Source organism: Martes martes, assembly GCF_963455335.1.
Source record: "Martes martes genome assembly, chromosome: 3".
Classification (NCBI taxonomy): Eukaryota; Metazoa; Chordata; class Mammalia; order Carnivora; family Mustelidae; genus Martes; species Martes martes.
This window is the reverse complement of record NC_137890.1, coordinates 150,065,125-150,090,258: the sequence shown is the minus strand read 5'-3', so window position 1 is coordinate 150,090,258 and position 25,134 is coordinate 150,065,125. Positions and strand designations below refer to the sequence as shown.

Here is a 25,134-nt window from a genome sequence, read left to right as displayed (position 1 = left end):
AGCCCTGTCTCCTCCTGGGGAGGCTTCCCTACCTCAGTTCTGGCTCCAGGGCCAGGGAATCTGCTGGAGACCAAGGTTTGTGGTCCAAAGTGGAGGAGTCAGGGCTGTCCCTTCTTGGGGCCAGGAGTCGACGCTCTCCCCTCATTCTATCCCAGCCTGTGTCCTTGGTGGGGGAGGAGTGCCACCCAGGTCTCCTGTGTCTGCAGGACCACCTGGAAGTCAGATACTCTTTTCACCCATTTCCCCACATTTGCCAAGGGCTTGCTGTTTCCTGGGATTTGACATTTGTTACACACCCCAGGCATCTACTGAGTGAAGGGAGTTGAAAGCTCAGAAGGTGCAGTAGATAGGGGGAGGGTCCCCCCCAGGGCGGAAAGATGCATCCTGGCCCCTTCCCCTGGGGCGGCCCTGGAGGAGGCACAGAAGCTCCTGAAACATGATGCTTATAAACAGAGAGGAGGGGATTGATTTAGCCACTCGGTGGAGAGCTAACCATAGGCCACAGTGAGGCTGGTGTCCGGAGGGTCCTAGCAGACTCACCTCCCACCCACAAGGAGGTCGAGGGCTTCTCAGAACACCAGTCTCTGAGAGCTAACCCAGGGCAGGTGCAGCCAATGGGGACTGGTGGGGGCGGGGGCAGACGTGCACTTCTCAGGGCCCAGGGCCTGGGGGGCAGGCACGCGCTGGTGGGCAGGAAGGCTCACCAAGGACCAGGGAAGATGCTCCAGCAAGAGATGCCTGGGGAACCTGAGCCCATCCACTCACTGGAGCACCAAATACGCCTCAGCCCGAGTCTGAGCTTAGGGGATGGGGGAACTCCCAACCAAGGAGCCCAGGAGTCGAGGGCTTGGGTTGCTGAGGATCAAGGCGTGGGTGCGGACGTGGGCTGCCGTGAGCTGGCATCAGTGTAGTGTGGACGCAAGCCTGAGCGGTGGGTGACAGGTGTGGGTACAGGTGGGGACTAGTGTGAGCAGGTGTGGCTATACGTGTGGGTGCAGGTGTGGGTCCAGGTGTGGGCAGGCCCATGTCACCTTTCTAGAAAGGCTGCAGGCTGTGAGACCCTGAGAAACGGGATCTTCAGAGGAGGGTCTGGCCAGTCCCACGGGGATCCCTTTCCCATGCGGATGTGCTTCCCCTGCTATCTAAGGCTTCTAGGGGGGAGTAGATGAGGAGGCATTGCTGGGCCTTCCCAACTAGTGCACACAGAAGCCCGCTGGAGCCCCCTTGCTTCCCCACAGCCACACTGCAATCCCGGGAGATGAAGCCCACACGCTGGCTTTGCTGGCAAGGGAGGGCAGAGTCCCACCTGAGAGGCCCGAGTGCATCCACATCTGGAAGTCTAGCTCTTGAGAAAGGCAGGTCCCAAAACTGGGCCCATGCAGAAAGCACACTCTACAGGGTCACCAAACCACAACTGGTTAAGTGACAGTGTGGCTACGTGAGTAGAAGTGCATGCACGGGGAACAGAAACAATCCAAAAGACGCCCTTTGCCCTGATGGTGTTCTGGGCCCCAGGGTACTTTCAGGAGTGTTCCCTATTGCTCTCCTTGATTAGGCCAGATCTCCCGGGCACCCCCTAGCAACAGGAGATCCGAGACCTTGGGGTGCTCTAGTTACCTGCCAATTTGTGCTCCCTCCCTGCCAATGTCACTAGCCTTACTTCTCCAGAGGGGGAGGGCCCCCTGAGCTGGGCTCTGAGGGTGGCCGGTCCTGAAGGGCCCAGGCATGGGGTTAGGTGGGCCCCAGGAACTGCTGGAGGCCCTCCCTGGCCCAGGAGGCTGTGATACGAGAAACCCTGCCTTCCAGAACTCTGAGGGCGGCCCTCTTGTTTCCATGGGAAGATCTGGAGGGGCAGCTGGGCCTATGTTTCTGCAACTGTTGGCGGCAGTGCTGAGATCAGATTGCATCCCCCTCTTGGAGGGTCTGAGGGCCCCCGACCCACCTCTGGTTCCCATGGGGGTCCCTCCTCTTCCACGTCTATGGACGTTCTTCCCATGAGGCACACTCCTGTCTTCCTGTGTTGCTGGGCACCCTTGGGTCTGTGTCTTCTTAGTTCCTCAGAAAAATCTAGAAGTCGATGGATTAAAGCCATAAGAAGGTGCTATGGAGGGGAGCCTGGGGGGCTCAGTCCAGCATCTGCCTTCAGCTCAGGTCATGATCTCAGGGTCCTGGGACTGAGACCCACATCAGGCTCCCTGCTCCATGGGGAGCCTGTTTCTCCCTCTGTCTGCGGCTCCTCCTGCTTGTGCTGCTCTCTCTCTCTCTCTCTCTCTGACAAATAAACAAATAAAATCTTTTAAAGAAAAGAAAAAAGAAGAAGAAGAAGATGGTGCTGTGGGCATGACGGGTGCAGGGAAAGCCAACGTCCCAGCTTGGGCATCCAGGTGTCAGCGGGACATGCGGGCAGGCAGTAGACAGCAGGCGCACTGGGCACCCTGGGGAGAACTGGGAAGTTAACTGTGGACGCTGGGCTGCCAGCAGACCACACAGCCATTCCTCCGAGATGGGCCCTTTGGGTCCGGGGAGGGAAGGGACGGCTCGCTCCTTCCTGTGTCCACAGCCTCCGTGTGCCTGGCCCTGCGCCCATGCCTTAACGGTGGCAAGTGCATCGACGACTGTGTCACAGGCAACCCCTCCTACACCTGCTCCTGCCTCTCAGGCTTCACCGGGAGGCGGTGTCACCTGGGTGAGTTTATACTGCCAGCATAGCCAGTGGCCTCAGGGCCCAAGGTCCCAGGGTCTCTGTCCCCATGGTGTGGGTGCTGTGGGGTGGGAGGATGGGGCAGCGAGGGGGTGGTGGGAGTACATGAATACTGTGGCTCCCTGACGGTGAGCATGTGGGCTGGGGCTGCATCTGCCCCTTTGAAGCCAACCCCCCTGGAAGTGAGGCCCAGAAGGGGTCCGGGGAGATCCTCCCCAACCTGGCTTCCTCCACTGAGGCCCCAGCTGCCCCGTTTTTTCAGATGTGAACGAATGTGCTTCCCATCCGTGTAAAAATGGCGGGACCTGCACACATGGTGTCAACAGCTTCAGCTGCCAGTGCCCAGCCAGCTTCGGGGGACCCACCTGTGAGACACGTAAGAGGAGCATGCCCAGGTCCTCTGGCCCCACTGGTGGCAGAATGATCAGAATGGTCCTGCCTGACCAGGGATAGGGGGTGGTCAGCCTCATGGGAGCCCTGAGTCAGCATCGACAGAGGGCATGGCAGTGGGCCCACCGGGGACAGAGCCCAGACTCTAGAGGAAAGCCCCATCTCATGGGTGCGGCAGGAACACTGACCATGGCACTCAGGCTTCCTGGGCCCTGGTGTTCAGACCAGGGATGGCACCTTGCAACAGGCCAGTGTCCAGTTCCAGCTTGGCCACGGGGCCTGCCCAACAGCCACCCGGGTATGATTGGAGTCATCACTGCCCCTCAGCTCTGGACTGGCTTGCTGGCTGTTTCTCTCCAGCCCCTGGGGTCTCACAGCCTTGACACGGGTTGGGGTCCTTCTTGAGACCTCCCTTGCTTCCAGGCTGCAGCTGCGCCCCACTCTGCCACCCCCTTCTGAGCGGGGCTCTTCTGAAGCAATGCTGGCAGATCCAGCCTCCACTTCCTGCCCTTCACCCAGCCTTCTCTGGGGCCCCCACATCCTGGCTCTTTGCCCACCTGGTAAAGGAAGATGGAACACCCACTGCTGCCCCTAGTCTCACTGTGGGAAGCTGTTAGGGGAGCCCAAAAAAGAGAGTCCCTTAAAATCAAAGTACCATGACCTCTAATCCCCACTGAGCTGGACCCACAGCCATTCCCCTAAATATACTTACTGAGGTGTAACCATTATTTAGGAACACGTATAACACATGGTAATCGAGTGTGTACAAATAACAATTGTACAAGAATGTCTCAATCTAGAAGAACTGTTTCTAAGAGTGACTTAGAGCCACAAGAAATGTTTTAAAAGTCTGGGACCCCAGTGTATATATACATGTCTGGGCCTAGCAAGGCCCCTAGGAGGGCCTGGGGCTATAGCCAGTAGCCCTGTGCCTTGGCCTCCTTGCGGCCACTCTGATGACAGCAACAGGTCCCAGGTCCCCATGGAGGCTCGCTGGTCTCAGGACCCACCTGAGCCCCCAGAGCACACAACAGCAGGGACATGTGTGCTGTTCACCTGGAGCCCCTCCTCCCCACAGGCGCCCAGCACTTCTCTTTGGTGGGGTCAGGACCCAGGAGACAGGAGTCACCTAGCGCTGTGGCCACCAAAGCACCTCTACACGTCCCCTCTCCTCCCTCCCACTGGCCCCCACAAGTCTAGGGAGGGCTGCATGCTCTAACGATCACTTTGGTTCCTATACTGAGTTGTTTGGGGCATGCGCTGTCATCAGGACATGTGCCATAGCTGAGAGAAGGCAGTGTCCTTCCCAGTCCTCCCCCCACCCCCCCGGCTCAGCTGCCAGGGCTCACGGGCCAGGAGCCACCAGGGAGCCTGAGGGGCCAGCATGCTGGGTGAAGGTGGCCAGAGGCAAGCTCCACCTCGGTGGGCTCCCACCTGATGGGGCCTGAGTGCCTTTGTACCAGGCCATGCAACACATCACCCGCCTGCCCACAACCCATCATCTCAGAGCCATTCAGGCCCCTCCTGCACGTCTGCACATGCACCACCTTCAAGACCCCGTCACAGACTGTGTCACTCTGCCCCACCCAGAGGAACCCCGCTCTATGCTGGTGGCTGAGAACACTGGGCCCTGTGTCCCCAACCAGCATGCACACAGCCTCCTGCCACCTGGGACGGGTCCCCACATGGGACCCCATGTGGCCAGTTGCTGGGCTGCTGAGTGGGGACTATCCAGCCAGGCCCCCCCAACAGCCTCATGCTCTCCAGAATGGGGTTCAGCAGGAATCTCCAGGGGCCCAGCCAGAGGTCCGATGCCTTCCACCACTCTGTCCTTGCAGCACTGTCTCCATGTGACACCAGAGAATGTAAGAATGGTGGCCGGTGCCAGGTGGAGGAGGGCTCAGCGGTGTGCCTGTGCCTGCCTGGCTACACGGGTGTGGCCTGTGAGACAGGTGAGGGTTCAGCTCCGGGGGGCGGGAGAGGCTCGTGCCCGGGAGTCAAAGGTTGGCTTGAGCCAAGCTCCCGCCTCCACTGCCCCCAGATGTGGATGAGTGTGCCTCCAGCCCGTGCCTCAACGGGGGCTCGTGTGTCAACCTCGTGGGGAACTTCACCTGCCTGTGCACAGAGCCCTTCGAGGGACCTCGCTGTGAGACAGGTAACAGCCTGTGCCTGCAGCCCCCAGCACAGTGGTCCCTCACAGCCACCTGGCCCCTTTCCCTCACTGTCCAGCTCAGTCCCACCTCTGTCTTGGGGGGTAGTTTCCCCAGCCCTGCCTGTGCCAGTCTGTCCCCTGAGCTTCCATGCTTGTCCCAACTCTGCCACCATGGGTGGTGCAGGACTGAGTATGCCTCCTGTCCCCTCTAGTCCCCTCCAGTCCTGGTAGCCATCTATGAGATGCAGGGCAAGATGGCCACCCTCTCATGGCCTTTCTTCCTGCTCAGGAGATTCTTGGCTTTTTAACTTCCTTTTTTCCTACTCCAGACCCCTCACCAAGCAAGGGAACAAGCCACAGTAGTTGGCAAGAAAACTGACCTTTATTACATGTGATGAAATCTGCTAGTTGCTACTTCATGTTGTTTTAAATGCTGGTTATGACTTGGTAGATCAGTTAAGAGGCCAACTCGATTTTACAACCCACAGAATAAATTCAGGTTAGCATCTGACATCACCCTGACCACCAAAGGCCTCGCTTGGCCACTGTGCCAGCAAAGCAAAGGTCACAGCATGGGTAGCTGCTCCCCCTGAGAGAAGCTCATGAGAAGCTTGTCAGATTTAGTTTGAGCCTAAAAACTTAAGAAGGAAATTAAATTTTACCCATAAGTAAGATATAGATGGATGCTATGCCCTCCATCAGCCTTTGGTCAGAGGGCCACACACAGGACAGCCCGTGTCCTGAGGAGAGGGTGAGGCTCTGCCATGCAGAGGGGAGGAGGGGAGCGCAGCAACCTTACCTGTTTGGTTGCTTAAAATCACTGTGATGGGTCACAGTTCACCTTGTCCAGATTGTTATCTAAATATCTAAATATCTGTGTATTTAACTAAGCTCATGTTAGAAAACAGATCAGTGATTTCAAAAGATTTGCAAAGAAACCACCTGTTGTGCAGAAAGAATGATACAAACGAAAGCAACCAATACGAAACAACAGAACTGACACTTCCACCCTTAGTAAAAGCTTATTAGTCCCATTACAAGGTGGCAGTCTGGACATTCTACCCAGATTCAACAGGAAGGTGTACAAAAATTAGAGATAATTGGAAAAAAAAAAAAAAGAGTACCCATTCTTCTGCTTCTGGCCAAGAAAGATTGACTGCTCTGAGAATTTCCCTCACCATCAAAACTAGAAAAGCAGTTAAAATATATGAAATGACTGTTTTCTGCCATTGGACCACAGGTATCACAGGGTTGCTACCCCTTCGAGGAGGGACTGAAAGGAAGGGCACCCTAGAGTCTGCCCGTGGGAATTTCCAGGCCACTGTGCAGCAAGCAGATCCAGGCTCTAGCAGTTCCTCTGAGTCTCTGGGTCATGGAGACAGAGATTCTAGTTTGGTAGTTGCAATTGGTGGGGAGAATTCCAGAAAGGATGGAGTTACTAAGAGGGACTAGGGAGAGTGCAAGAAGAATCTGCAGAGGAACCCCTTGCCTCTTCATTCAGCACGGCTGGGGGGTAGATAACTCACTTCTCTACAGCCAGAGTGCATACAGAGCTCCTCACGCCCATGGCCAAGGCAGAGAGAATCTTTACTGGGCTATCATCTTGCTGGTATGGAAAAATAAACACTAGAATAAAGACTAATCTGACCTGTCCTAGCAAATATTAAAGGAAAATTTGAAAGGATCAAAACAATCCCAAGTAATTGAACCATATGCCAGAATCAAATCCTATACTCTTTAAAGGAATATAGCAGAATCCAGGACCTCCAAATACCCAACCAAAAATTATCAAGCATACTAAGAATCAAGAATATATGAACCACAGCCAGGAGAAAAGCAGATCAATAGAAACAGGTCGCAGAGATAATGATGAAATTATCTGCCCAGATATGCATGTTTAATCATCCACTGTGAATATGCTCCATGTGCTCAAGACCATTGAGGAAAAAAGACACAGTGAGAAGTAGAAGATAGAAGAAAATAAGTTTCTAGGAGATAAAAAAAAAAAACATAAAATCTCAACTTAAAAAATATACTGGCTATATCAACAACAGGTTAGACATTGAAGAAGGGAATATCAGTGAACGTGAAGAAAGACACAGCCCAACAAACAGCACAGGAAGGAGAGACTATACCCAGGACCATATCCTCAGCAACCTCTGGGGTTGCTCGGCAGTCTGGTGTATGTACGTGTGGAGTCCCAGAAGGAGGGAGGGGACCAGAGGGGCACAGAAAATGAATGAAGAAGTAAGAGCCAAATATGTTCTAAATTTGATGAAAATTAAAACCCACACATCCAAGAAAAGCATGAAGAAAATCACATGAAGCACTTCATAGTCAAATTGCTGAAAACCAATAACAAAGAGAATACCTGAAAAGCAGCCAGAGGAAAAAGACAAGACACAGTACATACAGAGAAACAAGAATCTAACAGATTTCTCATCAGAAACAACACAAGCCCAGAGACAGTGTGCTGTCAACCTAGTATTCTATACACAGGAAAATCATCTTTCAAAAATTAAGGTGAAATTAAGATATTTTTCAGACAGCAGAAATAGATAATTATTCATCGCCAGCATATCTTATTTATAAGAAACATTAAAGGAAATTCCTTAGACTGAAGAAAAATGGCACCAGAAGAAAATCCAGATCTACACAAATAAATTAAGAGCTCTAAAACAGTAAATGCCTGGGTAAATGCGCAGGCGCACCTCATTTTATTGCCCTTCACTGACACTGTGTTCTGTACAAATTAAAGCTTTGTGGCACCCCTGCACCAAGCGAGCCCAACAGGTTTATTCTTCCAATAGCATTCATTCACTGTGTCTCTGTGTCATATCTGCAATATTTCAAAATTTTAAATTATGGTGATATTTGTTATGGTAATCTGTGGTCAGTGATTATGACTCACTAAGTCTCAGGTGTTGGTTATCATTTTTTAACAAAGTATTTTTTAATTAAGGTGTGTACATTTTCTTAGACATGATGCTGTTACACACTTAATAGACTGCAGTGTAGTGTTAACATAACTTTTATAGGCACTAGAAAACCAGAAAATTCATTTGACTCGCTTTATTGCCATATCCGCTTTATTACAGTGGTCTGGAACTGAACACACCACATCTCCAAGGTATGCCTGTAAAATACTTTTCTTCTTACCTTTTAATCTCTTTAAAGATAATTTTAACACAAAAAATAGCAACATGTTATGAGGTTTATAACATTTATAGAAATAAAATGTATGACCTCAATAGCTTAAATAAGCAGAGTACATGAGCTTTCTCTGTGAAGAACCAGATATTAGTATTTTTGGCTTTATGTGCCATGTGATCACAGATACTCAACTCTACCAGTGCAATGGAAAAGCCGCCAGCCATAGACATACATAAATGAATGGACATGGCTGTTTCCCAATGAAACTTTTTTTTTAATGGATGGCAGGCAAGATTCGGTCTGCAAGCCATAGTTTATCAATGTCTAGCATAAAGGATAGGAAGGGAAAGATGGAAATAATTTAGTAATGGCCTTGCATTATATATGAAGTGGTGTAATACTGTTTGAAGATAGACTACAATAAGTTAAAGATATACATTATAAACTCGGAGGAACAAGAAAAAATAATAATAATAGTTACAGCCAACAAACCAGTATTGGAAATAAAATGGAATCCTAAAAACACTTCATCCAGAAGGCAGAAAAAGAAGAAAAAAGGAGTAAAGAGTAATTGGGACGAATGAGAGCCAAGAGCAAGATGGTAGGTTTAATCATATTGATAGTTATGTTAATTGGTTAAACACACCAATGAAAAGGCAGACATTGTAAAATTGAATTGAAAATCAAGATGCAACTAATACTATCTACAAGAAACTGGCTATAAATATAAAGACACAGATAATTTGAAAATAATTTGAAAATTGGAATGGGTTTCTGGTTTCGGATAAGATGGAGTAAGCACACTCTACCTTGTGTCTCCCACTGAATGCAGCCAGAAACCCTGGACAGAATGCATGGAGTAGCTATCTGAGGACTCTGAAAAATAAATAGTAGCAGGTGGATTGGGGAAGAGGACCAAGCATCGAAGCACCACAGAACCAGTGGTGAGTTCACGATTTTTTCCCTCTGGTGTCCCCCCTGCCTGGACTCAAAGCAGCTCCTAGACCAGAAGTGAGCATCAGATGGATGGAAAGAGCTCCAAGAGCAGCCATTCATTGGGCATGAGAAGCAGGACCAACAATAGCAGCAAAGGGGGGATTCCCTCGGGGGCCCAAACTGACAGGAGGAAACTTCCTCTCCAACTGGAAGTCCTACAGCTCCACAAGGCTGGGCAACGTCCATCATTTTCTTGTTCTCTGTCCACCCACCACTTGGCTCAGACATGAGTGCACTCACAGGAATAAAGTAGTAGTGTGGGGCAATAAAAGCCCCAGCTCTCTTGCCAGAGGACAAAAAGGGCAGCCCTAGAGCACTGGAAACTATGGGGAGGTTGCAAAGAGGGGGGATCTCAGGCTGCAACCCTACAGTCATCTATGAACTCTTGAATTCCCTACATTGGGCATTGTAATCTGATCCAAAATATTAAAAACAATACCATTTACAATAGCTTCCCCCAAACTGAAAGACTTTGGTATAAATCTAATAAAACATGTATGGGACTTATATGCTGATCTGAATAAATGAAAGGACATCCCATGTTCATGGATTGGAAGACTCAACATAGTAAATATGTCAGGTCTCCCCACACTGATTGATAGACTTAACAGAATTCCAATCAAAGTCTCAGCAGAGTTTTCTGTAGCTTTGAATATGCTGGTTCTAAAATTTATATGGAAAGGCAAAGGAATTGCGATAATCAACACAATTTTTAAAAAGAATACATTTTGAGGCATCATACTACTTAGTGTTAAGACTTACTATAAAGCGACAGTGATCAAGATCCTGTGGTATTGGCAAAGGGACTGACACATACATCCGTGGAACAGAAGAGAGGATCCAGAAGTAGACCCGTACAAATATGGCCAAGGTGTTTTTAAAGGCATGGAAGCAATTCAGTGGGGAAAGGATGATCTTTTCAACAAATGGTATTGGAACAATTAGACGCTCTTCTGTAGAAACTGAACTTCAACTTCAACCTCACACCTTGTACAAGATTAGGTCAGAATGACTCATAGACCTGAATGGAAAACATAAAACCATAACATTCTTAGAAGAAAACACTGGAGAAAAATCTGTGTGACCTGCAGTTACATGAACAATGCTTAGATAAGACACGGAGAGTACACTCCAGCAAAGAAAAACAGAAGTGGGCCTCATCACAGTGACACAGGCTGCTCTGTGAAAGTCACGGTCAAGAGAACGAGAAGACAGGCTGCGTGCTTCGAGAGGTGCTCAAAGCACTCAGTCTGACAAAGGGCTGGCATCTGGAACAGATGAGTTCTGAAACAGAACAGAGAGTTCTGAAAGAACTCTCCACGCTCAACTGTGAGAAACCAACCAAAACATGGACAAAAGATCTAAACAAGACATCTAACCAAAAAGGGTATCTGGAAGGCAAAGGAGCAGATGAATAAATGCAGTCATTTGTCATTATCGTTAGTCATTGGTGAGTTGCAAATTAAAGGCACGATGAGATGCCACCACAAACCTATCAGAATAGCTAAAATAAAAAGTGCTGACTGGTGAGGACACAGAACTGTGGGAACTCTCACGTATTTTTGGTGGTGATGCCAAATGTTTAGCCACCGTGAAAACAACTTGGCAGCTTTTCATAAAGTTAAACATACACTTATAATATGATCCAGCAATCTCATTCCTAGCTATTAACCCTAAAGAAATGACAACTTACATTCACACAAAATACACAAATGTTTATAGCATGTCTATTTACAACCACCAAAACCTGAGAACCCAAATGTCCTTTGCTGTTCGTGGGATACATGATTGCTGATCACACAACTGAGACAGATCTTGGAGGCCTTATGCTGAGTGAAAGAAGCTAGTCTCAAAAGATTACATACTGTTCATGAGTTATCTTCCACTTCTGGCATTCTTAAAGCAACAAAGCTGTGGTGATGAACAGATCAGTAGTTGCCTGGGCTTCAGGAGGGGAGGAAGTCTATAACCCTGAAGATAGAACAAGGAAGTATTTGGAGGTAATGGAATGTTCTGTGTCCCAATTGTGGTAGGGGCAACACAAATCTATACATGTGTTAAAATTCATAGAAGTGTACATCGACCAAAAGTCAATTTTGCCATTAATTATTTAAAAAGATAAATTCTGAACCAATTGAGCACCCAATGAAAAAGAACAGGTTGACAAACACTGATCAAGAGAAGTTGGGAGTGGTTATATTCATAGCAAACAGATTAAACTCTAGGAAAACTCTAGGAAAAGGAATACTGCCAGGAACAGAGGGGTTTTTTACAACAAAGGTGTCAAGTCATCAAAAAGGCAGAGCAATTCTAATGTACTTGCACCTATGAACATACATCAAAATCGTAAGGGAAGGGAAAACAAGGAAAAATTGACCAATCTGTAACTACAGGCAGTGGCTCCAACCTGCCGCTCTCAGTGATTCTCAGGAATCAGCAGGGACCTCAAAGATGCAAACAGCACCATCAGCCCACCTGACCTAAGTGACATTTATGACACTCACATCCTTTCCCAGTGCTCACAGCGTGCTCACCATGACAGACCATCCTGTAGGACATAAAATAAAGCTCAATCAGTTGAAAAGGACTGTGTTCTCTGATTACAGTAGTTAAACTAGAAATCAACAAAAACTGTATCTGGCAAATCCCAACCATGTGATGCTTGATTAGAAGCATTTGGAGCCCCCTGGTCTCAGCTGTGCCCTTTGGTGCACACCGTGGGCTCTCCATACTCTTGCTTCGCCTTCTGCTCCACAGAGGGGGCTCAGATGGTAAGAGGCAGCTAGAAACCAGTTTCCAGAAAGTGGGCCTTGGGCTTAAATCCCACTTGCACTGAGAACTGAGTGCTGTGGGTCTGGACGAGGGGCCCTTGGCCCCATTACCCCCATTATCTCTGTGTGGCCTCTGGTGACCTCTGTCTTTCTTGCAGGAAACCACCCAGTGCCGGATCCCTGCTTCTCAGCCCCTTGCCAGAATGGGGGCACCTGTGTGGATGCAGATGAGGGCTATGTATGCGAATGCCCCCAGGGCTTCACCGGCCCCGACTGCAGGGAGAGTGAGTGGGCTGGGGCTGCCAGGGCTGCAGTCCAGGGCAGGGTCCTCCTGTGGGTAGTACATACAGGAAGGCAGACAGGAGTGTGTTCAATCACCCATAAGTGGGTGGGGGTAAGAAAGAGTGTGTGTGCATGTGTGTCTGCACAGCAGTGTTCATGGGAAAGTAGCTACAGGAGCCGGGCAGGGTCAGGAGCAGGAGAGGGCCACAGTCCTCCAGCACTCCCACATTGGAGGCTCCCCCTCGGTCTACAACAGGAACCCCTGACCACTGTGAGTGCCGTAATGGTGGCAGATGCCTAGGGGCCAACACCACCCTCTGCCAGTGCCCCCCAGGCTTCTTTGGGCTCCTCTGTGAATTTGGTAAGTGCTCAGGGCTGCAGCAGGGCACAATTCCTGCCCTGCCCCTGAAAATCCCCCAAACCAGAGTATAGCTGGTGTCTGGGGTCTGAGCCCAAACTATCGATCCAGACCCTTAACTAGTGGTCCCATGATCCCCCACTCCCAACCCAGGAGGGGGCCCACCCACCAGTGCCTGAACTGGGCCATCCTGGTGGGGCCACCTGATCCTTCTCAAAGAGAAGTCCCTGGGAAAACGAATGGGCCTCTTCTTTCCCTGCAGAAGTCACAGCCACTCCCTGCAACATGAACACGCAGTGTCCTGACGGGGGCTACTGCATGGAGTATGGTGGCAGCTACCTCTGCGTCTGCCACACGGACCACAACGTCAGCCACTGTGAGTGGGAGGTACAGGCACAGGCCTGCCTAGAAACCAGGGAGGGGATGGTAGAAGGAAAAAGTGGGGGCAGAGCAGGCAGAGGCCAGGGCTTCTCTACTGGCCCACAAGTAGCCCCGTGGGTGGGTGCACCTTTCCTGGTGTCGCCCTCTCTAATAGGGGCCTAGCTGTCTACCCCCTCAGCTGCGGGAAGCTCACAGCTGGAAAAGCACCTCTGGACACCTACAAGCTCTCCCTAAGTCCCTAGCTTAGCTATTAAACTACTTCACTCCTGTCTGATTCAGTATGTAACTAAATACCACTGTGTTTGTGAGTGTACAAATAACTAATGATTTGCATACTGGATAATGAAGTCGATGGAGGTGCTGGCACAAAAACATCTGTGTGCCATAGCTCAATCCTAGCTCATAGGAGAGGTAGGGTGAATTCTGGAAAAATCAAGAATAAAAGAATTTCCAGGGAAGGGCCTTAGAGCCTGGTGTAAAGAATCAAGACCCTTCCCCTCAAAGAGTATATTTTAAGTGCCCTTGGTTCCAGCTGGGATGCCAGGGTGACCACCCTCTGCCCCTGCAGCACTGCCATCACCCTGTGACTCAGACCCCTGCTTCAACGGAGGTTCCTGTGACGCCCACGAGGACTCCTACACTTGCGAGTGCCCCCGAGGGTTCCATGGCAGGCACTGTGAGAAAGGTGGGTGGTCGGGGAGGGCAAGGGAGGGCAGGGCGGGGCTGGGAGGGCAGGGTTAGGAGGGCAGGGCAGGGCGGAGAGGGCCCCACCCACTCTCAATTGCTGTTCTAGTGGGTCGTGTGTTGCCCAGCTTCCGTGTGTTGGTCCTGCACGGCCTCCCCTGCCCCAGGTGCTTCTTGTTCAGTTAGTGGTTCTGCTCTGTGGCCCCCTGGTCACTACTTGGTTTTCCTCAGACCCCAGGCTCATGCCTGCCTCATGGAGCTCAGCACCTGGGCCACACACCCCTCTCTGGGCCTCTTGCTGCCCTCGCTTGTCCGAGAACAGAGGCCTCAGTGGCTTTACCTGGAAGTATCTTCTGCTCTCACGGTGGCCCTGAGGGCAGGTTCCTGTTACCCCTCAGCTTCAGCCACGCCTGCAGGAGGAGGAGGGTGTTTCCAAAGAGAAGCCTTCCTCGTCTTGGTTCTCTGTACATGTGGCCGAGGACCTTCATCTTCAACAAAGGCATCCAAAGTGGGACATGGGGTGGTGGCAGCTTTTGGGGGGGTGGCTGGAACTTGGGCATGCAGCCCGTGAGGCCCTGCAGGGTGTGGGATGGTGGGGAGAGAAGGGCTGAGGACGGCAGGCAGGCCCCCTTCCTGCTGCAAGTCACTCCCAAGAATGTCGAAGAAGCTGAGGGGCTAAATTCCTCTGTGGCCTCTGAAGGCTCCATTCCTCAGGGTGGAGGGCAGACCTTTAAATACGTAGATGTCTGCAGCACAGGCACCACAGGTGAGCCCCTCAGGGCTGTGGGAGGGTGTTAGGACCTGAGAAAATACACTGGTGCCACTAGAGGTGCCGAAAACAAAAATTAGATTGCAGTAGATTCCAGTCCTATGAGCTGCAGCTGCATTCCCTGCCATGCAGGCCAGTTCTCCACCAGGAAGGGGCCACAGGTCACCAGGGCCTGGGACAGAGAAGAGAAGATGGGTGGGCCTATGGGGCCTACAGGTTGAGAAGATATGAGTAGGGTGTCATGGGTTCTGCATGGCCAGGAGGCTGGCCCTGTTCATCCTCTTCTGTGTCTCCCCACCCTTGTCCACACAGCCCGACCACGCCTGTGCAGCTCGGGGCCCTGCCGGAACGGGGGCACGTGCAGGGAGGCAGGCAGCGAGTACCACTGCAGCTGCCCCTACCGCTTCACCGGGAGGCACTGTGAGATCGGTGCGGCTCCATGCCAGCTGGAGTCAGCCTGGATGGGGGAAGCCAAGCCCTGCCCCAGCCACCATGCGTCTGCTTGTCAGGAGCAGCCCCCCTGGAATGTTGGAGATCGGGGGAGGGGCTCTGGGTACGGATGCATGACACCTGACTCCCATGGGGCCTTTTGTTTCCAGGGAAGCCGGACTCCTGTGCCTCAGGCCCCTGTCACAATGGCGGCACCTGCTTCCACTACATTGGCAAATACAAGTGTGACTGTCCCCCAGGCTTCTCTGGGCGGCACTGTGAGATAGGTAAGGTGGGCAGAAGCCAGCGGGCTAGACCAGCTGGGGGCAGCACAGCCAGGGCACCTGGGGGCTGCAGCTGCTCCCAGTGGGCAGGGGTGGCCCTGCTTTAGAGGAGTGGGAGGCAGAGCTCCCATGAAGCCTAGAGGTCTTTGGGGAGGACACGGCGATGATGACCCCCTCTGTCCTTGCAGCCCCCTCCCCCTGCTTCCGGAGCCCCTGTATGAATGGGGGTACCTGTGAGGACCTGGGCACAGATTTCTCCTGCCGCTGTCGAGCAGGGTACATGGGACGCCGATGCCAGGCGGGTGAGAGGGCTGGGGGTTGGGGTGGAAGGCATGGGATTTCTTCCTAATCCCAGAAGAGCAGAGCAGGGCCAGACAGGGAGCTGAGAGGAGGGAGGGGAAAGGAGAAAACCATGGGCAGCCACTCCTGGAAGTCAAGGCACTTTCACCTGGGAGGGCTGTGCAGGAAACAGGGGTTCTAGGCCCAGTGGCCTGGTAGAGCAGAGGGCAAAGCAAAGGGAGGGGCCTCAGGCAGGTGCCCCACAGTGCAGGACAAGGCTTCTGTGTCCCTGCAGAGGTGGACTGCGGCACCCCAGCAGAGGTGAAACATGCCACGCTGCGCTTCAATGGCACTCGGCTGGGATCCGTGGCCCTGTACAAGTGTGACCAAGGCTACGTCCTGAGCTCCCCCAACTACGTCCGAGTCTGCCAGCCACAGGGAGTCTGGAGCGAACCGCCACAGTGCCACGGTGATCTGCAGGCCTTCTGGGGCAGGGTGGGCGGGCAGGCGGGCAGAGCCAGTGGGGTCCATACCCTCCTAATGGGGCCACTCAGGAGCACAGGAACCACAGTTCTGACCCTGGCCCTCCCCCACCTTCCTGCAAAGTGAGGCCATGACCCTATGGGGGGAGGGTGGTGAGCACTAGTGCCAGCTCCACTCTGGACTGTTCACTTAGGTCTTCCCTGTCCTCAGAGCAGGGCATCCAACCCATATGCCCACCCTGCAGATGAAGCAGCTGAGGCTGAGGTAGCCCAAAGGCAGAGTCCTCAAGAGGCAGATTAGGATTCAGGGCCTGTCTCTTACCCTGGCACCCCCCAGACCATGGAAGCAAATGAATTTGAACAAAGCCCCCCAGGACCCCCAGAGCCATTTGAGGAGTGCTGCATTAGAGAGCATCACCTCGGGCCCCCACAGTGTGCCGGGGTACATGGCCTGGAGGCAGGGCCCCCCATGCCCCTGCAGACACAGGGACACTAACACAACTGCAGGTGTGCTGCATTAAGCCTAAGCATCCCTAACTCTGTTCATCAGAAAACCTGTGTGATGTTAACACATCTTTCACCAAACAAGGATTTTTAAACAAAGTAGCTCAGGGACCACCTAAGGCTGCTCTGTCCCAATGCCCTGCAGCGCCCAAGCTGTGCGGCCCTACACAGGTGAGGAATTCTGGAAGACAGATGGGGCTGCCTAGTCCCGAGGGTCTTTCCTGTCCTCCTATCTATCCAAGCCCAGCCCTCTCCAAAGACAGTAACAATAAAATCCAAACAACATATACTACTGGGAGTGGAAGTTTAGAAGGTGGACAAGCATATATATAAGCATGATAGATACATGGAAGGAAACATGGCACTGGTCATAAGAAGCAGGGTTGATAAATCATTTTTAACAAAAGAGAGTGGAAAAGAGGACAGAGAAACTATAATAGTTGAAATAACAGACACAATTTATAAATGGATACAGATGAAGGCTAAGTTAATGAGCTAAAAGACCAGTTTGAGGACTCTTCCCACAGAGAAGCAGGGAGGTCTGTGAGAATGAGATGTAGGCACTGTGGAGGGCAGAAGTGTCAACTGAGATAACAGGAGTCCAAGAAAGAGAAAAATAAAAACACAGTTTAATGTTGGAGCCACTATGGAGCTCAGTTCCCAGAATAACAAATGAACCACCACAGGCTGAAAGGGCCCCAGAATATCAAACAGGAGAAAAGAGGAACATTAGCACATTATAGCAAAATTTAAGAATATCAGAGACAATCAGAAAAAAATTCTTAGAGAATTTTTTTAGAGAAAAAAAGAACAAGAGTCTTCAAAGGAAAGATAATCCCATTGGCACCAGACTTTTCAATACTGCCATCAGATATAAGATAATGAAATGGTAGACTTTAAATACTGAGGAGATCCATTCAGTGAGCATAGAGACAGTCACAAAATACCATCACTCTCACTGTAATTTCAAGGAACCAGAGAACCTGTAAAATTATATCATTTAACCTATCAGATATGCATTATCAGTATGCAAAGAAGTACAGATGAGCCCTTCCTGGGTGAGAAAGACTGGGGACTGCTGTCAGTCCAGGAACAAATCCAGTGTGGACAGAGCACTTTGAGGAGCTGGGGAAATCCAACTAATCCTTCAATGTTTATGTGAGCAAGCATGATGGGTTGGAATCAGGAGTCACATAGATGCAGAGCAAGCACTCAGCACCCACCAATTCTCCTCCACAGGATTTTTATTAGTGCATGGGAAGACAGTGGCTGGTCTGGAAAGCAGAGAAATTTCATACCCTCATAAGGCTGAGATTCCCAGGTCCACCCCGGAGGGAGAGGTCTGTTCCAACCTTCAGGCATCTAAAATCAATCATGAATTGGCATTAACGAGCCCTGTGCACCAGGCCCAGCCCAGCTCACCCCTGGGATAATATCAGAGATCAGCTGCTCAGGCTAATTTTCCAACTCAGAGCAGAGCGTAGCCATCCTAGGGATAGGTATTTTCTACTTTGGTCTCTCTGTTCTTGTGTACAGTGTATCTAAGAAGCAAGAAATTATGACATATAACCTCAAGAAGAAACAGTCAATAGAAACAGGCCTGCAGATGAACCACATGTTTGAATTAGCAGACAAGGATTTTAAAATAACCATTATAAATATGTTAAAGAGAAGCAAAATGAATGAGAGAATAGAAAATTTGAGCACAGGAAAGAAAACTTTCAAAAACACAATAAAAAATACAACATCTAAAATGAAGAGTAAATTGGATAGGCTTACCAATAGAATGGATACTACAGAAGAAAAAGTCACAGAACTCAAGGGCATATCAACAAATTATTCAAGCCAAAGATTGGAAAGAAGAAATGAATTAGGAATTACTTATAAATGATTTTTTTTAAAGGGAGCACACGAAATCTGTGGTAAATATCAAACAAACAAGCACATAACTGGAGTCCCAGAGAGAGAGGGCAGGCAGAATAGGCATAAGAAATATTTGAAGAGATAATGACTGAGTATTTTCTAAAAATGAGGAAATACATCAACCCACAAATTCAAGAAGCTCAGCAAATACCAAGCAAGATAAATATGGAAGTAAAGAAACTTAAGACCTAAAAATTTTTATTCAAACTATTATTAAAAAATGTGAGAGCATAATAAAAAAAAATACCCTCTTGCAAACACAGCTTCAAGACTTACCCAAAAAAGCTCTTTTTTTTTTTTGAGATAGTATTCAAATAGTAAGATAAACCTAGAACATTCTGTAAGGAGTAAGAGAAGGGAAGATTATCAAATATTATAGGAAAGTTTTTCACTCTCTAACAGGAGAGAGGAAAAAAGCAGGAAAAGGGCAGAGTTAAGATTATGATAGAAAAAAATGCAGACAAACATGAATGAGCTAAATTTTCCATGTAAAAGACAGATTGCCAGATTTATTACAAAACAAAACAAGCTAGGGACACCTGGGTGGCTCAGTTGGTTGAGCATCTGATTCTTGGTTTTGGCTCAGTTTGTGATCTCAGGGTCGTAAGACTGAGTCCCACATCAGGCTCAGTGTTCAGCATAGAGTCTGCATAAGATTTTCTCTTTACCTCTTCCTCTGCCCCCTCTCCTCTCTCTCTAAAATAAATAAATAAGTCTAAAAGAAAAAAAAAAAAAGCTATACACTCTTAGAAGAGATACTCTTAAATCATAAACTTAAAAAGACAAAGTAAAATATGGAAAAAAATATCAAGCGAATAAAGATCAAAATAAAGCAGGTTTAGCTACACTAATATCAGCCAAAATATACTCTCTTAAAATGTAAAGCATCATTAAGGATGAGAAGGTCTCTTTCAATGATAATTGGTTCCAAATCACCAAGAAGATCATTGCAAACATTCAAGCATCTCATACAATAGTGTCAATATATATAAAACAAAAATTAATAGACTGCAGGAAGAAACTGACAATTTACCATAATACTATGAGATTTTGAACCACCTCTCTCAATTCAGGTTAAGAAGCCCCCTCCCAAAAAAAATCAGCAAAAAGAAGATTCAAATAATACAACTAACAATTTGAACTAATTCATTCTCTGAACACACAGAAAAAATTGAGTTATTAAGGACAAGAAGATAAATTTTAAATCTCCATGTATAGATATTTTTAAAGATACTTTGAAATGGCTTATAGATCAAAGAAGAAATATGGACAGTAAGAAAATTTAAAATGAGTATTAATGACCATTTTCTATGTAAAAACTTGTCTGAAGCAGCAAAACCTGTGCTTTGTGGGAACTTTAAGTACATAGTTAGAAAATTCAGAAATTAGTGAGCTAAATGTTGAGGTTTAGAAGTTAAGAAAAGAACAAAAAATGATACAAAAGAAATAGAAAGAAAAAGACAATACAAGTAAGAGGCATAATTAATGAAATGTTAAATCCAAAGTATAAAGAAGAGATCATCAAAATTCTTTGAAAAGCTTATGAAAATGGACAAACTTATATCAACTGATCAACAAAAACAAAGAGCACAAATAAAAATCCTTATAAATGAAAAAGATGACATAGCCACAGATATAGCAGAGATTAAAAAGATGAGAATACTATCAACTAGTCTATACAAGTAAATTTGAAACCTTAGGAGAAATGGACATAATATTCACAGAAAAATATAACTTACCAAAAATGACTCAAGGATATTTAGAAAGCCTACATAATCCTATAAATGTCTAAAGGAATTGAAGCAGAAGCATTTTCCCACGAAGAAACTCCAAGATCAATGTTATAGGTAACTTCTACCAAATTGCAGAGAAACAAATTATTGCAGCATTATACAGGACCTTCCAGAGAGTAGAAAATAAAGAATATGTGCCAATCTATTCTGCGAGGCCAGTATAACCTTGATACCAACACCAGATATGGACAGCTGGAGAAAGTAAAATGATGGATCTGTTAAACATATGAACATTGATGCAGAAATTCAACAGTCTATAAAGACTATATATTCCATTATCAAGCTGGATTGTTGCAAGATTATTTTGATATCAGGAAAACCTGCTATATTAACCAACTGAAGGAGAAAAAGCATATAAGTATCTCAATAAATGCATAACAAGCATTTGACAAAATTTATACCCATTCATGAAATAAACTCTTACCAAATAAGGAATAAAAAAGTACTTCCTTACCAGATAAAAATCACATCACATATACACACACATGCACATACACACCTCTAATAACATGTGGTATAAAATATATAGGACTTATTGGAGGAAAAACTTAAAAGAGAGATGTAGCAGAGCCTGCATAACCCCCGAAGTGTGTATCATCCCACAGAGCGGTGTGCTTAGGCTGGGCGTAGCCAGACTCGTCACACTATGTGTGGCCAAGCACTAACTTTACACATGTATAGAGATAGAATACAGATTACATCAAGAGAGCTGTGGAACAATGAGTCTCCTGATCCTTGATAGAGGTAGGATCTGGAATTCAAAACCTGTGCTTCTGTTGATCTGACTCAGTCATGCTGAGCTACCAACAGGAAAACGGAAATTAGCTTCTGAGGTACTTTTACTGTGCCTCTACTCAAACCTCAAATGAACATTATCCTAAATAGAAAGACATTCCTCTTAATACTGGGGACAATGAGAGGAACCTGGGTGGCTCAGTCATGTAAGTGTCCAACTCTTGATTTCAGATCAGGTCATGATCTCAGGGTTGTGAAATCAAGCCCTGTGTCAGGCTCCATAGTGGAGCATGGAGCTTGCTCAAGATTCGCTCTCTCTCACTCTCCCCCTACACCTCCACCTCTCTCTCTCCATCTCTTTAAAAAAAAAATGGAGACAAGGATGCCCACTGTCACTAAGCCTCATCAATATTATATTGGAAGTGTAGCCAATGCAATAAAGTAAGAAAAAGATATTAAAATCATGAAAATATGAAGGTAGGGAGTAAGAATGTCAGTATTTGTTGTCTTTATAAGCAAGCTTTAATCTATAAGCAGTATGGTTGTCTTAATCTATAAGCAATTTACTAAAAATGATAGAAAATGTAGTATGTTTAGTGGATACAGGTTATTATAATAAAATTGCATTTTAATATATCAACAACAATTAGAAAACGTAATTATAAAAGACATATTCAGAGAAAATCAATGAAACCAAAAGCTGGTTCCTTGAAAAGTTCAATAAAATTGATAAACCTCCAGTTATACTGATCAAGAAATAAAAAAGAAAAATTAACAATATCAGAATGAAAGAGAAGATGTCACTAAGGATCCTGCCATCATTTAAAGGACAAGGAAGAGATACTGTGAACAAGTTGAGGCCAATATATCTGGCAACTTAAAGAAAAGGAATAAATACCTTGAAAGACACAAATTACCAGAAATGACAGAACAATAAATAGAAAATATGAATAGCCCTATATCATTAAAGAATTTTAATATGTAATTTAAAACCTTTCTGCAAAGAAAATGGCAGGACTGGATTGCCTCACTGATGAATTCTATCAAACACTGAAGAAAAGAATACTAACCCCACACAAGCTTCTTCAGAGAATAAAGGAAGAAGAGCTCTTGATTCATTGTGTGAGATCAGTATTGTCTTGATACTAAAACAAGACAGAGATATTATAAAAAATAAAATAAAATTAGGGTTGCCTGGGTGGCTCGGTGTGTTAAGCATCCAACTCTTGATCTCAGCTCAGGTCTTGATCTCAGGTCGTGAGTTCAAGCTCTGCACTGGGCTCCACAAAAAGAAAGAAAAAGAAACGAAATTACAAACTAATATTCCTCATGAACATGGACATAAAAATCCTAACAAAATATTACTAAATCAAACACATCGTTACATAAAAAGGATAATACATCATGACCCAGTGGGGTTTATCTTAAGAGTACAGGTTGGTTTAACACTTGAAAATCAGTAAGTATAATTCACCATATTAGGATATGAAGGAGAAAACCATATGATCGTTTCAATAAATGCAGAAAAATCATTTGAAAATATTCAACTACTATTTAAAACTATTAATAAACTAAGAGTAGATAGAAGGGATTGTCTGTAACTTGATGAAGGGTATCAACGAAACAGCAGTAGGTAACAAAGTACTTCACTGTGAGAGGCATACTGCTGTGATAAGTAACAAGGCAGTGTGTCCATTTCACTGATTCCTTCCAGCATTGTTCTGGAGGTCCCCGACAGGGCCACAGACAAGAAAAGGAAATAAAAGTCACATCTACTGGAAGAAAGATGACATGGTCGTGCACATGGGAAATCCAAAGAAATTCTACCAAAAAAGCTATGGAATAAATAAGCAAATTCAAGTGAGTCACAGGACAGGGGTGATATAAAAAACCTTAATATTTTCACAGTCTAGCAGTGAACACTTGGAAAATAAGATAAAATGAACAATCTTATATATAATAGCACCAAATATGATAAGTGTTTATGTATGTGAAATGAATTACAGACATAGTGTAAAAGCTAAAACTATAAACTTCTATAAAAGCATATCAGACAATCTTCACAACAGCTGGAATAAAATGGTTATGCATTTAGAAAAATATCACATTGTTCCCTACTCTTCACCACACACAAGAATTCATTCCAGATTAATTAAGGACTTAAACATTTTTCTAAAACTACAAAATTTTATGTGGTATCTTTTTGGCCTTGGGATAAGGAAAGATTTCTTAAGCCACAAAAAATGCACTAACTATAAAAGAAAAAATGCACAAACTTGACTATATAAGAAATTATTTATATATATGTGTGTGTGTATATATACACACACACACACACACATACACACACATATACATACATACATATGAGACTGGTTTCAAGAATATATAAAGAACTCTATGAATCAATAAGAAAAGAAAACCTAGTAGGAAAATCAGCAAAACACTGAGGAGGCCTTTCATGGAAGAGGAGATAATAAAGCCAACAAAAAATAGCCAAGAGAAATATTAGTAAGCAGTGAAATGCAAATCAAAAGCACAGGGAGGTGCATTCAGTTGACAAAACTGCAGAAGTCTAGAAAGCCATCTACCGGTGGTAATGTGGATCAACAGGATTGCTTATAAATTGCTGGAGGGAGTGTAAATTGATAGAAACACTTTGAAAAGGGCTTGGTAATCTGCCTATCAATTTGACCATGTATAGAAATTGTGTCTCAGAGATTCCACTTCTAGGTTTAAATCTACGAAAATGGGCACATTTATACCAGGAGCTATGAAAGGAAATAAAAGCATTTTTAAAAAAATAATAACACAAAGTCTAAAACAAACCCAAATGCCATCAATTGAGAATGGACAGAGTACAAGAGACTCCTGCTGTGGATGCTGACTATTACTGTTGTGTTCACACAGAGAACCCCCATCTCCCAACAGCATGGAGATAGCTCATTAATATCATTTTCAGTGAGAGGAGAATACATTTATCACTATATTCTTTTAATAAAATTCATAAATAGCAAAAACAAAACTATACATTGTTTAGGTAATTCATGAAATTTAAAATACTAAAGAGGCAAAGACATCATAAGCCCCAAAATCCGCATCACAAGGGACGAGGAAATCGTGTGACCTGAGGAGATAGTGAGCACTCTAGCTCCTGGGTGTCTTACTACCATTTATTTCGTTACATTTTAAGCATTAAAATTCAACTTTTCTAAATTGAACACTTGGAATTCCAGAGCCCAATTCCCAATTTAAAATGCAAAACAAGCCTGTGGCAAATATCCTAAAATGAAGGCCTCGTCCCCAGAGGTACTGGGCTCATATGTGGAAGCTGCATGTGAATTGGCAAGATGGGGCCTGGCCACCTGTCAGCCACGGAGTAAAGTCCTGCAGGCTCTATGAGAGCCCTTGAGGTCATGATGAGCATCCCCCTGGGGGCCCACTGCCCAACCCTTCCTCTCCAGGGTCTTTTGGGCCTCTCCAGGCTGAGGGGTGCTGGACAATTGTGTCCCTCTCCTCAGAACAAAGCTAATCTACATCCATCATATTTGGCTTCAAACCACTGCCTCTAGTCACAACACCGCTTTATTCTTGGGGTCTCTCCTGGTGCCTATACATCAGGGCTCCCCTCTCAGAAGCTGATGAGTGTGGATCCCATGCCTGCATGGGGGCTCCTGCTTCACAGGACAGGAAGGAGGCCCTTTGTGCTCTGGTAAGGGCAGGTTTCAGCTCCACGTCCCTCCCCCTGGCTGCCTGGCCCAGCACAGCCTGCTCTCTGACTCCTGCCTCTCTTTACAAACATCTCAGCCTCCACCTCCCCAGGGAGACTGACAGCCCAGCTGAGCAAGCTGACCTTGACTTCCTCTTGCCTTCTGCAGCCTCTGCCCCAGGGGTAGAGGAGGTGGGGTGGAGAGAGTCACACCCTGACTCCTGGCCCTGTGCTCCAATCCAGCAGAGGGAGAGGAGGCCTGTGGGGTACACTGGTGGATGAGCCCTGTACCCCACACACCTGGGTAGGGCTCTAAGCCCTGAGACAGAGACCCTGCTCCAGGGAGAGCCAGGCCTAGG

At 47.0% G+C, this 25,134-nt stretch overlaps 1 protein-coding gene across 1 annotated transcript in view; it reads left to right on the top strand.

Annotated features, from left to right (window-relative positions):
* Positions 1-25,134, top strand: part of SNED1 (sushi, nidogen and EGF like domains 1) — a gene marked incomplete at both ends in the record, with an annotated part of 84,320 nt that overhangs the window by 36,155 nt on the left and 23,031 nt on the right. Inside the window, 12 exons of the mRNA XM_080799850.1 lie at positions 2,561-2,686; positions 2,964-3,077; positions 4,930-5,043; positions 5,133-5,246; positions 12,322-12,447; positions 12,702-12,806; positions 13,066-13,179; positions 13,753-13,869; positions 14,950-15,066; positions 15,237-15,353; positions 15,539-15,652; positions 15,925-16,098. Coding sequence (XP_080655976.1) covers positions 2,561-2,686; positions 2,964-3,077; positions 4,930-5,043; positions 5,133-5,246; positions 12,322-12,447; positions 12,702-12,806; positions 13,066-13,179; positions 13,753-13,869; positions 14,950-15,066; positions 15,237-15,353; positions 15,539-15,652; positions 15,925-16,098 — 1,452 coding nt within the window. The remainder of the gene's footprint in view (positions 1-2,560; positions 2,687-2,963; positions 3,078-4,929; positions 5,044-5,132; positions 5,247-12,321; positions 12,448-12,701; positions 12,807-13,065; positions 13,180-13,752; positions 13,870-14,949; positions 15,067-15,236; positions 15,354-15,538; positions 15,653-15,924; positions 16,099-25,134) is intronic.